We start from the raw sequence: 14,243 nt of genomic DNA, 5'->3' as shown, positions 1-14,243 counted from the left end.
ATTTTCAGTGTTAAAATACTACCCTTATTAGTATTTTAGCTTAATATGCAGAGACAACTATATGTATGTCACCTTGCGAGAGGATGTACGTCATGCCGTGGGCTCCCCCACCTGAGAGAACGAGGGAGGAATGTGACAGGGTGGACAGGGCGGAGGGCGGGGCCGGGTCGTGATTTTACACACCCTATCACTTATCAGGATAATTATGCATCCGAGAGGGATAAAGGCCGACTGCGGATGGTGGTGCGAGAGAGAGAGAGAGAATGTTTACGGGCAGCTGACCGTCGCATGTTTATGTTTGTGTCTTTTTGGTTTCAGTTTTATATTAAAATATTATTTATATTGTCATGGCAGTTCTCACCACCTCCTTTCCATTGAACTCCTTTACACTGGTGCCGTATCAGAGTTTTTGGCGCTACCATCCACCCCAATAGAGCAGCCGCGGTGTCTTCCGGGGGATGGAGGAGCTCGGCCGCCTGGAAGCAGAGGAATTGGCCGCCAACTGCGATGGGAGAAGGGGCTCCAAGCTGACCGCCTGGAGCAGTCAGGGGCGGAAAAGACCCCTACTAACCGCTGAAATGCGGCAGGGTCTGAGACCGCTGACCGCGAGCGGGGAGGGGCTCACTGCCGACCGCCTGGAGTGGGAGAACCGCTGCCAGGGGTGGGGGAGACCCCGTCTGCTCCCCAAGAACACGGTGGGGCCTTCTGTCCGCCGGGCCTTCTGTCCACCAGGGGCTGGAGGACTGCCTCCGATCCGCCCGGGGAGGCGCGGCTATCGTCCACTAAAGGGTGGAGGAGTGGCCAAGGTCTAAGCTATGGCGTATCGGAGAACCGGCGAGTAAGTGTTTTTTTTCCACTCTCTCTCCCACTGCCACTCCGCGTTGGGCTTTTCCCTCTCTTTTAAATTTTACTGTGTTTTTTGGGGGGGTACTACACTGTTACAGGAAGTACCAGGGGCTCCCCGGCATGAGAGAATGAGGGAGGAATGCAACAGGGCGGAGGGCCGGGCCGGGTCGTGATTTTACACACCTGGTCCCTTATCAGGCAAATCAAGCCTCTGAGAAGGATAAAGGCTGATGGTGGTGGTGCGAGAGAGAGCGTTTACGGGCAGCTGACCATCGCGTGTTTATGTTTGTGTCTTTTGGTTTCAGTTTTACATTAAAATATTTTTTATATTGTCAAGCCGGTTCTCGCCTCCTCTTTTCCATTGAAGTCCTTTACAGCCTACTATGTTGCAGGGAGTGACAGAGATTATTTTTGTTCGACTTTAATGTGATTATATCATTTGAAGATCTACTGTATTTATTTTGCTATTTAGGCTCATAGCTCACTGTTCACTTTATTCCCTGCTAATCTGAGATTGTGTTTGATGGATCCATAGCAATAAACGTTCTTTATTCCCGAATAACCATTTGTGAACTGTCGCAGTTAACCAAATATTACAAAAGGTTACTGTGCACATACAGTATTCAGGGTATTAAGGCACATTTCTCTTTATCATTAAACATTAAATGCATTTTAAAGTCCTCAATACTGTTGCATGAATTCGATCACTTATATGAATTTAAACCATCAACTTTGTACACAGCCAGTGTAAACTGCACCTTATCTTTTTGTTTGGAACTGTTTGTAAATCAGACGCTGTTCTCTGTAGTCCTTCAAATAAATGCAGATTCCTTGAGCGCGCACTCGAGTACCTGTGCTCGCGCTTCTGATGTCCAGCAGGCGTTCGACCGAACGAATGGTATTTCACATAGGGCTGACATTTATGTGGATTTATAATAGGTATCTCAAAATAAATATATAATTGATTTAGAGTTCGGAGCATTTTGGGTTTTGAGGCCCCTGTGCAGCGGCCCAATCCGCCCAGTGGTTCATACGTTCCTGCTTGTGACAATGGGATTACTTAACTTTTTTCACCTATATATGTGATAAAATAACATCACATGAGCCAGTCTCTGTATCTATGTTAATCAACACATGAAGACACGTCGTCCCGATATCATGTTAAACGTCGTGTTTTTGTTCCACATTTTCGGGTTTTCTGCATCCTAGATAAACTTGTGCAGCTATGATTTCCATTGTGGTGACAGAAGACGTGAGTCACAACAGATGTTCTTAGTTGACCATTTATGTCATTTGATTTGCTCACGTCTCATTAGTGATCATTAGAATATCGTTCTTATTAATTTTATTAAATTTAATAATGTATTATTCTGCATTTCTTGTAATCGTTATGAGCCAAATTGCGAGTTGATTCCTCAAACTCTGGTTTGTTTCTTCCTCGATATAACACGTCTACACACGCAGAATATTTGGATGAATGAACAAAGAGCTATACGGCTTTATAATAGAGTGTACACGCACACTCTGAAAGAGAGCAGAGAGATTTCATAGAGGAGTGTATAGTAAATCCACGTGCGAGTGGAGAGATTTGCGCTCACACATCCGGTACAGATGCGCTGTCGCAAGATATGCATGCGTTCATGACATTTAATAGAATTATAACGCCATAGAGCTACTGTCTATTATGCTGGACTGTGGTCCATTAAGCCAATAATTTTTATTTATCTTCACAATACATTTTATTGTATATATTTATTTTATCTTATGATTTTACTTGGTGAATTTATTATAATTTTCCACCTCCTCTGACATGCCCTGGCGCCCCCTGGAGAGGTGCGCCTTGTGATTTGAAAACCGTTTAGAATTATCCGCTTAGACCCGCCCCAACAACGTAACTAAACCAATGGTGTAAGTTGGGGGTGGGGCTATCTGATGGTTCAAACAACAGTAGATGAGGGGCGTATAGTGAAAGCTCTTTTAAAACATTGTTTATTTTTGCAACTCCGTTTGGTGGTGCTTGTGTCGCAGAAATTACTCACTTCAGTTTAATTGTATGTATTTAGGATAACATGTTAGCTATAAAATTAGCCATAGCAAGACAAAGGAGTCAGCCTTTTTAATTTAAAAAACGTAAACTTCACACTATTTTTCACACTCTCATTGTTTTATTGAATTTGTCAACTAACAGTGTCAAAAAAGTGTATGTACAAGCATTACATTAGATTTATGTAATGTTTGTGCCCCCCCCAAGTTCCCACCACAGTGTCATTTCACAATACATCTCAAATTCTGAATTGTGTTTAATAGAATTGTGTGGTGAAAATTCATGACTTTTAGAAAGAAAAGAAAACCGACATTAATCTCATATAATGCATGTACATACACTGTTGGACATAGCTAGTTGACAAATTAAATAATCTAGTGAGATTGTGAATAAATAGTGTGTAATTCACAGGAGTTAAAGTACCCAAAGTTAAAGTTGACCCGTGTATATCAATTAATTTTAGCCTGAAACATAAAAAAAAATGACAGGCCAACAGAAAATTTAAGTAGAATTTTTCAAAGCCAACACACAAACTTTTACATCAAGCTGCTTTAAAGCTTGTCTGCTATTTGGTTTAGGGACTGTTCCAAAAGTTCCATTAACTTCCTAGAGAATCAAAACTGTTTTGTAGTATTTGGAGACATTTTTTATAAACTTTTCACAAATTTTCACTTTTTCAGCCTGTTTTGGTTACGTCTGAAGGAATGCAAAACTAATTTGGCCAGGGCTCACAGCTCCTGGTAAAAAGCCTGAGCAAACCTGATACCATGACAGAACCACATGCAAGTGAGCTGGTTAAAATTACATGCATGTGGCCATTGCTGGTTGGAAACTTTTACCCACACAATCTCTATTCTGGTTGTGAGTAAAGCCCTCATCGCACATCTCATTCAGTTGCACACATTGGTAGGAAATATTGATTTGACTTGAAATTACGTTATTAAGTGAGAAGTGCGTTTCGTCAAGCTGTCGATCATCCTGGCTCTCATTCTATGTGAAGCCACTTTCTCGCTGCTTGTGAGGTTTGTTTAGGCGTAATGACTGCCCCCTGCTGACGTGGCTCATGAAGTCACATGAACTTCAAGCTAGATTTGCTCTGATGGTAAGAACATTTATTAAATAATTTACATTCCTAGGAAGCATACTTAATTGCATGTTATTTTTATATACAATTAAATTACACTAAATTAATGTTCTAAATTGACAGCCCAATACAGAAATATAATATGCTTCATGTTAGTTCATAATGCATTAAAAGTTAGTTCAAGCAAAAATGAAATGACTCTTATCTTTTACTCACCCTCAGGCCATCCCAGATGTGTATGACTTTCTTTCTTCAGCAGAACACAAACAAAGGTTTTTAGAAGAATATTTCAGCTCTGTAGGACCATACAATGCAAGTAAATGGTGACCAGAAATTTGAAGCACCAAAAAACACATAAAGGCACCTTAAAAGTAATCCATATGACTCCAGTGGTTTAATCCATGTCTTCAGAAGAGATATGATAGGTGTGGGTGAGAAAGAGATCAATTTAATATTAAATTTTTTTATATTTCTCCACTTTCACGTTTACATTCATTTTCTATTGTTTTTTTTGGCAATTCCCGATCCTTTTGCATATCGCCGCCTAATGGTCTGGGATTGTCAAATGTGGAGACTTATTGTAAAAATAAATACCCACATGGATTTAACCTCTGGAGTTATATAGATTAATTTTATGCAGCCTAAATGTGCTTTTTGGAGCTCCAAAGTTCTGGCTACCATTCACCTGAATTGTATCAACCTACAGAGTGGAGATATTCAAAAAATCTTAATTTGTGTACTGCAGAGGAAAAAAGTAATGCACATCTGGGATGGAATGAGGGTGAGTAAATGATGAGAGAATTTAAATTTTTGGGTGAACTATTCCTTTAACACAGTTAATGTATACAACTTTTAATATTAAAAATTAACATTAACCAAGACAATATATTTTATAGAGATCGTCCTTGCAAAAAGCTATTTTTGTTTTGCTAAGCATAACTAAAAATACTAATATTCACTACAGATATATTTCCATGACATTTTAAGATTTGATACATTTCCATTACGTTTCCAGGCCCAAAAATGGTAATTTTTAAATTCCCTGCTATTTACATGATTATGGGAAAAAAACACATGCTTTGTGTTCAGACACAAACACACACACTTGCAACACATATACATCATCACCATAAAGTCATATTAGCTTTTTACGAGGTGTGAGATCAGATTATGTGTTGTTTTTTAATAGTGAGGTTTGCTTTCGATAAATGAACCATTTTATTGTTTTTTTTATTGGGATTTCTTTGTGGTGAAACTGTATGCATCTCTGGCTTTATGAATCTATAACACGTAATGTTTACCACATGAATATGACTTATGAAGAGAAACAGATGCTAGAGAAACTATAGGGCAGACAATGGGCCATTTAGAGAATATACATAAACAGCTCTTAGTGTGTGCATTTGGAAGTGTAAATTCGTAAATGCTAAATTCTATGAAAGTTGATACTAAAACATTTAATTCAATAATCCCTCATTCCAGTTTCCTCCAGAGTGTGACTTATTCTTTGGCTCCACAGCAAATCCCATCAAGCCTGATTTTGTTACTGCCAAGACCAAATCAAGGTCTCTGCCCACCTGCATTCGACCATATGGGAATATTTTGAAGACAGAGACAGACAGAAAGAGGGTCTGAAATAAAGTCTTTAAATAGAGAAATGATTTAACAGTGAAAACTGCCTTCTCCACTAAATAGATTTTGATTATATCCACCATTAAACTGTTCTCACGTACAGAAATTGTGATGATATACAGACCATGTCTCCTTAAAGAGATAGTTCACCCAAAAATGTAAATGCTCTCATTAATTACTCACCCTCATGATATCTCGGGTGTGTATGACTTTATTTCTTAATCAGAACAAATTTTATATCTTAACAAATAAAAAAATATCTTAGCTCAGTAGGTCCTTAAAATGCAAGTGGATGGTGATTACAGACAGTCAGCATAAATGTCATCCATACGACACCAGCGCCTAAATTAAGTCTTCTAAAGTGACACAATCACTTTTGGTGCAAAAAAGATAATTTTAAAAATTCTAAATCATGCTTCCATTCTGCAGTGATAAGCGTGTGACATAATCGCATTAGCATTTGAAACACACGAGAACTGAGGCACATGCGATACAGCCGGAAGAGCAGGGCTGTTTACAAGTGAGAAGGAGGAATGCTGTACAGAAGCTTGGTTGGTTTTGATTTAGATCTGTATTTATCTGTTTCTTTACTCACATTGGTGCGTATGCGTGCTTATCCTGGATGTCTCAACCGAGTGGAGAACATGCGATTATGTCTGTATCATGGCAATATGAATACGTCACACGAGAGATCACTTGGACTACACCTTCTCCTGTAACTTACCCGAAGCGTTGGATTATAGCTAAAAAAAATACTTAAATATTGATATTTTTTCACACCAAAAGTGATTGCTTTAGAAGGCTAATTTTAATGGCATTTATGCTGACTGTCTGTGATTTTTGGAGCTTCAAAAGAGAAATCACCATCCACTTGCATTTTAAGGACCTACTGAGCAGAGATATTTTTTATTTTTCATCAAATGCGTTCTGCTGAAGAAAGTCATACACACCTGGGATATCATGAGGGTGAGTAAATAATGAGAGAATTTTCATTTTTGGGTGATCAATCCCTTTAAATCAAGGTAAACTCCAAAATCTGAAATGGGGCGGTACTCAAGAGTGTGAAATGGTTAATTTAAAATATCTGTACCATTAAACCGAATGTGTTTATATTGAGGTAGCAAGCTATAAATATGTCAACATTCACTTGTTTACCAAAGATGTAAGCTGAACTGCAAAAGAATGCTGACCGTAAAAGACAATAACACTATACAGCAATAATGCTACATATCCAATGATGCTTACAACAACAAGGAATTGTGTTCCTTTATAAATGTGCGCTGACCCATTTCGGAAAGCAACAACATTGAGTTTGTATGGCTTTGGGCCTTGTGTGCTCGAGTTGATCAATGATTTGATTGAGTGAATAATGACTTCAAATTTCAGTCTATTCAGGGCCGCCACTGGCCAACTTGATGCCCTATGCAGAGTTCCACGTGATATGAGCGCAAAGCGATCATCTGTGTTCCGCAACTGCTTTTGGGTCCTTGAATAACGTATAATGTGTGAGTAAGGGCAGCCGGTGGAATTTCTGGTGCCCTCCTAGGGTAAGATGGGGAGTTCTGCTTATAGGGAGCTGCGGTACAATTCATAATACAAAGTGATTGTATGCCTTAAAAAAAACTAACAATATCTTGCACGTGTCGCATGAACTACTTTATGACAATTTTGGGTGGTTTTTCAAGCTTTAAAGTGAGTCACGACCAACTGCTATTGTATGGAAACCATCAGTATTGACATTCTTTAAAATATTTCCTTTTTTTGCAGTAGAAAGAAAGTTATAAGGGTTTGGGGGCCACAGGAAAGTGAGGAAATTATGAGAGAATTTTTATTTTGGGCTATTCCTTTAAATTGAATACAGAATGAGAAATATGAACTATGGACATGTTGTTACTTCCATATTTGTTATAGACATTTAAGTCAATGCACAGGTGGTATAAATTACGTAGCAGAAATCTGCATCTTTATGCTAACATCAGCAAAATACTGTTTTTGGGTCAGTTAATTCTGCAACATCTGTGCGTGCCAATTTTATTAGCACCCTGCATGGCAACTTTAGGATGAGGAATGAAAAGACCTTGAAATAAATCTACTGCAAAACTACCACAACGGTAAATAAACGCACAGTTAAAGTGTCAGATCAGACAGGAAGATGTATTGTCAAACAGCGGAGATGTCAAACCCAGAGCTGAGGTCACTGTTTATTATTGTAGTCAGTGGTGAAGGCGAGTAATTGGTTGTGGATCAGTGAAGCTGAAGGAAGCAAAATCCTCAGGTAAGATTGTAAAGTGAGTTTGGGAGAAGAAATATCCCGTGGGTAAAACTGATATACATGAGGAAATCAGTACAAATACAACTTGTTTAGTGCAATTTGACAGTTTTTAACAGTGTTTTTTGACAGTTGCGATATGTTGCATTGAGAAAAGTATGTGCGTTTGTGTGTACCTTTACAGCTTTTCGGTAAGCTGTACAAACAGAGAGCAGGCAGGAAACTACAGGAAGTCACACTTTACCTTCACAGGTGTGTCCGTCGGCCATCAGAGAGAATCCTGGGAAACAGGAGCATTGGGCGAGTCCTCTGATCACAGAACACTGCTGAGGACACAGCCCATTACCTGCACAAAATACAAAAATATAAAGTGTTCAGGAGCATTCCACTGTCATGGCTCTGGTGGGTTCGCAGTGTTTTTTTCTGTGTGTCTGTGTGGTGATTGTTTCCTTGTTTGTTTTCCCTGTCTAGTGAGTGGCACGATTGACGATTCAATGGGAATGGTCATTCGTGTCAGGGTTGTTAACCCTGTATATTAACCCTCTTGTTTCACAAGTTCAGTGCAAGATTGCTTGTTGTGTTTGTCGCTGCAGTCTCGCCCTTCTAATCAGTCTAGTCTTGGGTTTTTCCTTTGTTTTTGTTTTGTTTTGTTTTCTGTCCAGTGCGCACCCATTTCTCCTGCCTTCATCACCTACTTGGATTACCAAGGAATTGTATTTATTGGAACAATTACCTGCATTACCTACCTGCTGGTTTATCTTCCTCTTCTCTCCCAGGTGTCCCCACGCTGATCATCACTGACATCATACCACCACCGCTGTCATCATCTCCAGCAACCTGCATCAGCTGCTATATGTTTTCATTACAGCCATTTGCTTCATTATTTTCAATGAACAGTATTTTGAGTTTTTGCATCCCTGAGTCCTCCATTATTAACTGTGACAGAACAATCTGGCCAAGAACGGACCCAGCGGAAGACACTTCACTTCGCGCCACCCTCAGCCAACAGGGGGTGCTCCTCGGTTATCAGCAGGATTAACTCAACAAAACCAAGCACACCCTTGAACAGATGGTGGGGAGGATAGTCAAAATAACATCAATGTTTCAGAACCTCAGCACCACCACTGCCGCTCCTCCCGTAGTTGTCTCTTCCATCAGACATTTAGAGCCCTGATTGAACTCGCCAGCTGTATACTCCGGTGAGTCCTATCACAAAGCTCCTTGTTTTTCTCCCTCCAGCCATCTTCGTTTCCCATGGAAAATTCCAAAGTGGCTTACATCATTACCCTCCATTCCAGACGGGCTCGGGAGTGGTGAATGTTGGTGTGGGATCATCAACACCCGTGCTGCTTGTCCTTCCACACTTTCTACGATGAACTCTGCAAGGTGTTTGATCGTTCTGCCATGGGAAAGGAGGTGGCGAGGGTGCTGTCTGAACTCCATCAAGGTGAAGGATCTGTCTTGGACTATTCAATCAATTTTCACACCTTTGCTGCCTTGTGCGGATGGAACGAGCAGGCACTGTGGGATCAGTTACTGAATTGTCTCTCCAACCGGGTCAAGGATGAGGTCTATGCTCTGGAGCTTCCTAAGAGCCTCAATTACCTTGTTGATTTGGCCCTCAGAGTGGATAACCACCTTTCCATTTGATGCAGATATAGTAGATCTGTTCCATCTAGGGAGGTTCAGGTTGCTTCTGGTGTGTCTCCACCATCGACCAGCCCATCTGAACCCATGTCAGAGAATGAGCCCATGCAGGTTGGGAGAGCTTGGCTGTCCTCCATGGAACGCTTCTGTTGCCTCATCAGTGGTTTATGCTTGTACTGCAGATGACCAGTGCACACAACCACATCATGTCTGTTAAAAACCAAGCTCACCAGTAGGATTGGGGTTACTGGTGAGCGTCATTCCTTTGCTAAAATCCCTGAGTAACAAGACCCTTCTACCATCCAGATTACATCACTCCAACTCTGTATTTTCCATCACTGCTCTGGTGGACTCTGGAGCTGTGGGTAACTTTATGGATTCTGAATTAATTTCCAAATGTTCTATACCCCTATCACCTATCAAGGAACCCATCCCAGCCAGAACTCTCTGCGGAGCACCTCTCACCATGGTTACTCATGTCACGACACCATTCACACCATGTTGAAGAGATAACGTTTTATGTCATACGGTCACCCAGAGCTCCAGTGGTGTTGGGACACCCATGATTGGTAACCCATTACCCTCATGTCAACTGGGCAGATAGTTCTGTTTTATAGTGGAGTTTTTTCTGTTTGTCCCAATGTCATGTTTCAGCTCTCAGCAAAGTCTTGTCCTGTTCTTTGTCACAGGAGGAATCGGTAGATGTCACTGGGATACCTGTGTGTAACCGTTTTTTTGGTTAAATGGGAAGGAGGAATCGGGAATCGGCTTCAGTGAACCACGTGGGGCTATTTACACTGATCTTATCACAAAATATAATTGCGCTTTTCATCATCTTATGAAACTGCTGCTTTTCAGCATGGCAGTGAAATTTCCAACACACACTGCACTATACGTGCCTCTCCTCCTCTGGCGTCTGGCTCCCTCTTATCCCCTCGAGCTCTCACAGCAAAAATGAGACAGCTGTTAAAAAGAATTCCCTCCAGGTGAAAATCTTTACTGCTTTCATCTCCTGACCTTGACTCCATTCACAAACCGGTGCTCAACCATGCCCCCATCACCTAACATCACTCTGTCCATCCAGCCTGTCCCTTTCTCTCCACCCATTCCTGGAGAGGACATCCACAACAGCCATATTTGCCCCCTGCCTGTAGACCACCTCAAACTTTAAAGAGCCAGATACCAACAGGTGATCTGCACGTTGGCATCATTCATGCAATGGAGCCACTAGAGTGGGGTGTGGACCGAACAGAGGGTTAAGGTCTTAGTGAGATCAGTGTCGTCTGAATAATTAGGCACAAATCTTCAATAATAGCCAGCCATCCCCAGGAACTCTCACCTCTTTATGGTCTTGGGTCTTGGACAGGTTGCAATTGCGTGCCAGATTGTTCATTGTGTTTGTCGCTGTGGTCTCACCCTTCTAATTGTTCTAGTTTTTCTTTTGTTTTTGTTTTATTTAGTTTTTTGCCAAGTGCACTCCCATTTATCCTGCCCTCATCCCTGTTTGGATTACCGCTTTGTGGACTTTATTTATTGGAACTCTTACCTGGATTATCTACATGCTGGTTTATCTTCCGCTTCTCTCCCGAGTGTCCCCACGCTTATTATCACTGACATCATACCACCGCCGCTGTAATCATCTCCAGCCACCTGCATCTGCTGCTATATGTTTTCATCACTGCCATTTGCTACATTATTTTTAATAAACTGTATTTTGTGTTTTATGCATCCATGGGTCCTCCATTATTAACCAATCCTTTAGATGAGCACATATGTGGATGTGTGTTTGCACCTCAGAAATGTGAACACACACACACAAACACACATAAGAACACTCACACAAAAAATGTGTGTTGAGCGCCCTTTTGAGCATCATCTTTCCATGTTCACTAATGGAGGAATGTTTCAAGATCTATGTACTTATCATATTAAACACAAAATGTGTTAGCACAAAATGAACACATGTGTAGTGGGTTTTTAAGCAAACTGTGTATTCATAACGCAAGTTCTGACTAGCACATAACTCATTCCAATTGCCGCTGTTCAAACCCCTATCGCAAAGTATCAAACTTTGGTGCGTAACTTGTCCCACACTGTTTGTGCTAAGGACATAATTGATACCTCAAATAATGCAGTTTGTTGAGGTGAAGTGTGCTATTTAGGAGAAGCAAGTAGTCATGTCATTTCTTGCCAAACAATATCTAGAAACTTGAGAAGCAACCACCAAGCAAAGACTCAGAACACCCTAGCAACCACCTAGCAATGCCCCAGCAACCCCCCATTGACACCAAAAATTTAAAAATCTAATTAAAGCAGATGTGTGTAACTTTTCAAAGTGTTAAAGTTCATTCTTATATTCCAGCTTAATATGCAGACAACTACAAGTAAACAATGAGTAGGTTGATTTCTCCTAAAAGTGTAAAGTCTGTGTCTCTGTAGCGCTATAAAAACAGTCCTAAATTTGTTTGAGCGTCCCGTCAAGCCTTACACAGCAACACTCACTCGACTATTGTTGTGAGTTTGGGGCGCGACAATCTGCTTGTTCGACCAATGGCAGAAATCTGTTTGAAATCTGTTTGATTATTTTTGCAATTCTGTTTTGTTATGCTAGAGGCACAGAAATTACACAGTTCAACTTCAAAGATGATGTTTATGTTGAGACAAAAATACAATCTGAGAGATCAAGAAGCAGGTGGCAATGTCATTACAGAAAAAAAGGCCCAGTTTGAATTACAAACTGTCAGAAAAAAGCAGGAGACGCATGTTCAATTATAATTTCCTATTACTTTCGACTGTATCCATAATGAAGAGGCAAAAGCCCATTAAGGAAAAACCCTTAGCCTAAACTGAATTGAATTGGCTGACTATGGGCCGTGTGTATGTACCTAACAGATTCAGTTATAAAATGAATGTATAATAAGCATGACGTAACGTGTTGCCCAAAAGCATCCAGTTCTTTTCAGCTCTGATTGAGAACCCAGAGACGGGAATGCCCCAGACAGGACACAGACTTACAAGAAATTCTTAAGTCCTTTAACATATACCATCCATCCTAGACCAGATATACAGTACATTAAACCTCGTGTCATTTGAACTTAGAAGAGATCAGAGTGTAAAGCATTAAATCTTCCGGATGGACTCCTGGATAAGCAGAAAAGGAGCATGTGACAATAATGTCCTCATGTTTTAAATATGATAACATTCAATGCCCCAAGGAGTATTTGGATACTTATGCATTTTTTTTTTTTTTTGTATGTTTGATTATGTTTTTAACTGTACAGCACTTTGGTATGACTTTGCAGTCTTTAAAGTGCTTTATAAATAAAATTGTATTTATATTGTCACACTAATCGCATCAGATAAAATGCAGTAACAATATCAAATCTATTTATAATATATATATATATATATACTGTAGTAGCACAAGCACAACATTTTAAAAAAAAATTACAAAATAGTTTTATAGGTTTAAAATCATAAATCAATAGATATAGTGTTGAAAAGACAAAATAAAATTGTCCAAATCTGTACTTTTTGGGGTCTCTGAATAGCCACAGTGACATGATGACCTCCTCCGCTGACAATAGCGACGCCCCACCCTTTGGATCAGCAGCCCTATCTAGGCTCCTGATGGGAGTGGGCAGAAGAGATGAGGGGCACATTGACATTTCTCCATTTGGCAGCACGTGATTGGGCGCACTTCAAGTCAATGAAGAGCCTCATCACCCCTGCCTTTAAAATTTTTTGCGTGCCTCTCCTCAGGAGACAGGTTTCTTCATGCTGGTGTCCTTGCAGGTCCAGGAACCCCAGACCTCTGGCACAAATAAGATGCAATGGCGGGCACTGGTGTAAATGTCGCGGCCAGTGGCCGTGAGGTTTTGGAATCAATAAATGAATCCAAGATGGCAGCGCGGTAGCACGCAGCGGCCACTCCGGATCCACAATGGTGCTATTTTTGTTTAAAAAGCCTGACTTTTGCAGCACATGGACATCGGAGCAACCGGTGTTCGTGTCTACCATCGCCAGACACTACTAAAATATAAGACTCATGCAAAAACCAAGCTGCATGATGACCTGCAGGAGGCGCTACGCGTACTCGGCTTGCTGCGGAGACCAGGCCTCCAGTCCTCGGCGTCGCCTGATGCCGGTGGCCGGGGGAGAGGACGTCGTAAGCGGTGTGCGAGAAAGCGGAAGCGCGGCAAGAGGGCGGGGGTTTCATGCTAGGCTAAAAACAAACCCTAGCCGGCCGGCTCTCCCGTCTATCCTGCTCTCAAATGTTTGCTCCCTGGACAATAAACTGGACTATATCCGACTCCAGCAGGCTACGCAGCGTGAGTTTAGAGATTGCTGCGTCTTTGTTTTCACGGAGACGTGGCTCAGCGACAGAGTTCCGGATGCCGCCATTCAGCTAGACTGGCTCACCTCGTTTCGTGCCGACAGAAATACAGCTCTCTGCGGAAAGACTCGCGGTGGTGGCTTGTGTGTTTACATCAACACGGAATGGTGCAAGAACTCTATGCTAGTCTCTAGTTACTGTTCATCGCTGTTGGAGCTTGTGACTGTTAGATGCAGACCTTTTTATCTACCACGGAATTCACCACTGTTTACATAACCGAGTTTACATTCCCCCAGCGCTAACGCTAAGGAAGCGCTCTGTGAACTGTATGGGGCTATGAGCGAACTGCAGAACGCTCACCCCGACGGACTGTTTATTGTCGCCG

The 14,243-nt window shown here is 41.3% G+C and overlaps 1 protein-coding gene across 1 annotated transcript in view; it reads right to left on the bottom strand.

Moving 5' to 3' along the window:
• LOC127632816 (fibulin-2-like) overlaps window positions 1-14,243 on the bottom strand; it is an 80,205-nt gene that overhangs the window by 21,525 nt on the left and 44,437 nt on the right. The window contains exon 8 of the mRNA XM_052111601.1: window positions 8,120-8,221. Coding sequence (XP_051967561.1) covers window positions 8,120-8,221 — 102 coding nt within the window. The remainder of the gene's footprint in view (window positions 1-8,119; window positions 8,222-14,243) is intronic.

This window comes from Xyrauchen texanus, chromosome 39 (assembly GCF_025860055.1).
Source record: "Xyrauchen texanus isolate HMW12.3.18 chromosome 39, RBS_HiC_50CHRs, whole genome shotgun sequence".
Classification (NCBI taxonomy): Eukaryota; Metazoa; Chordata; class Actinopteri; order Cypriniformes; family Catostomidae; genus Xyrauchen; species Xyrauchen texanus.
This window is presented reverse-complemented; position numbering and strand designations above follow the sequence as displayed.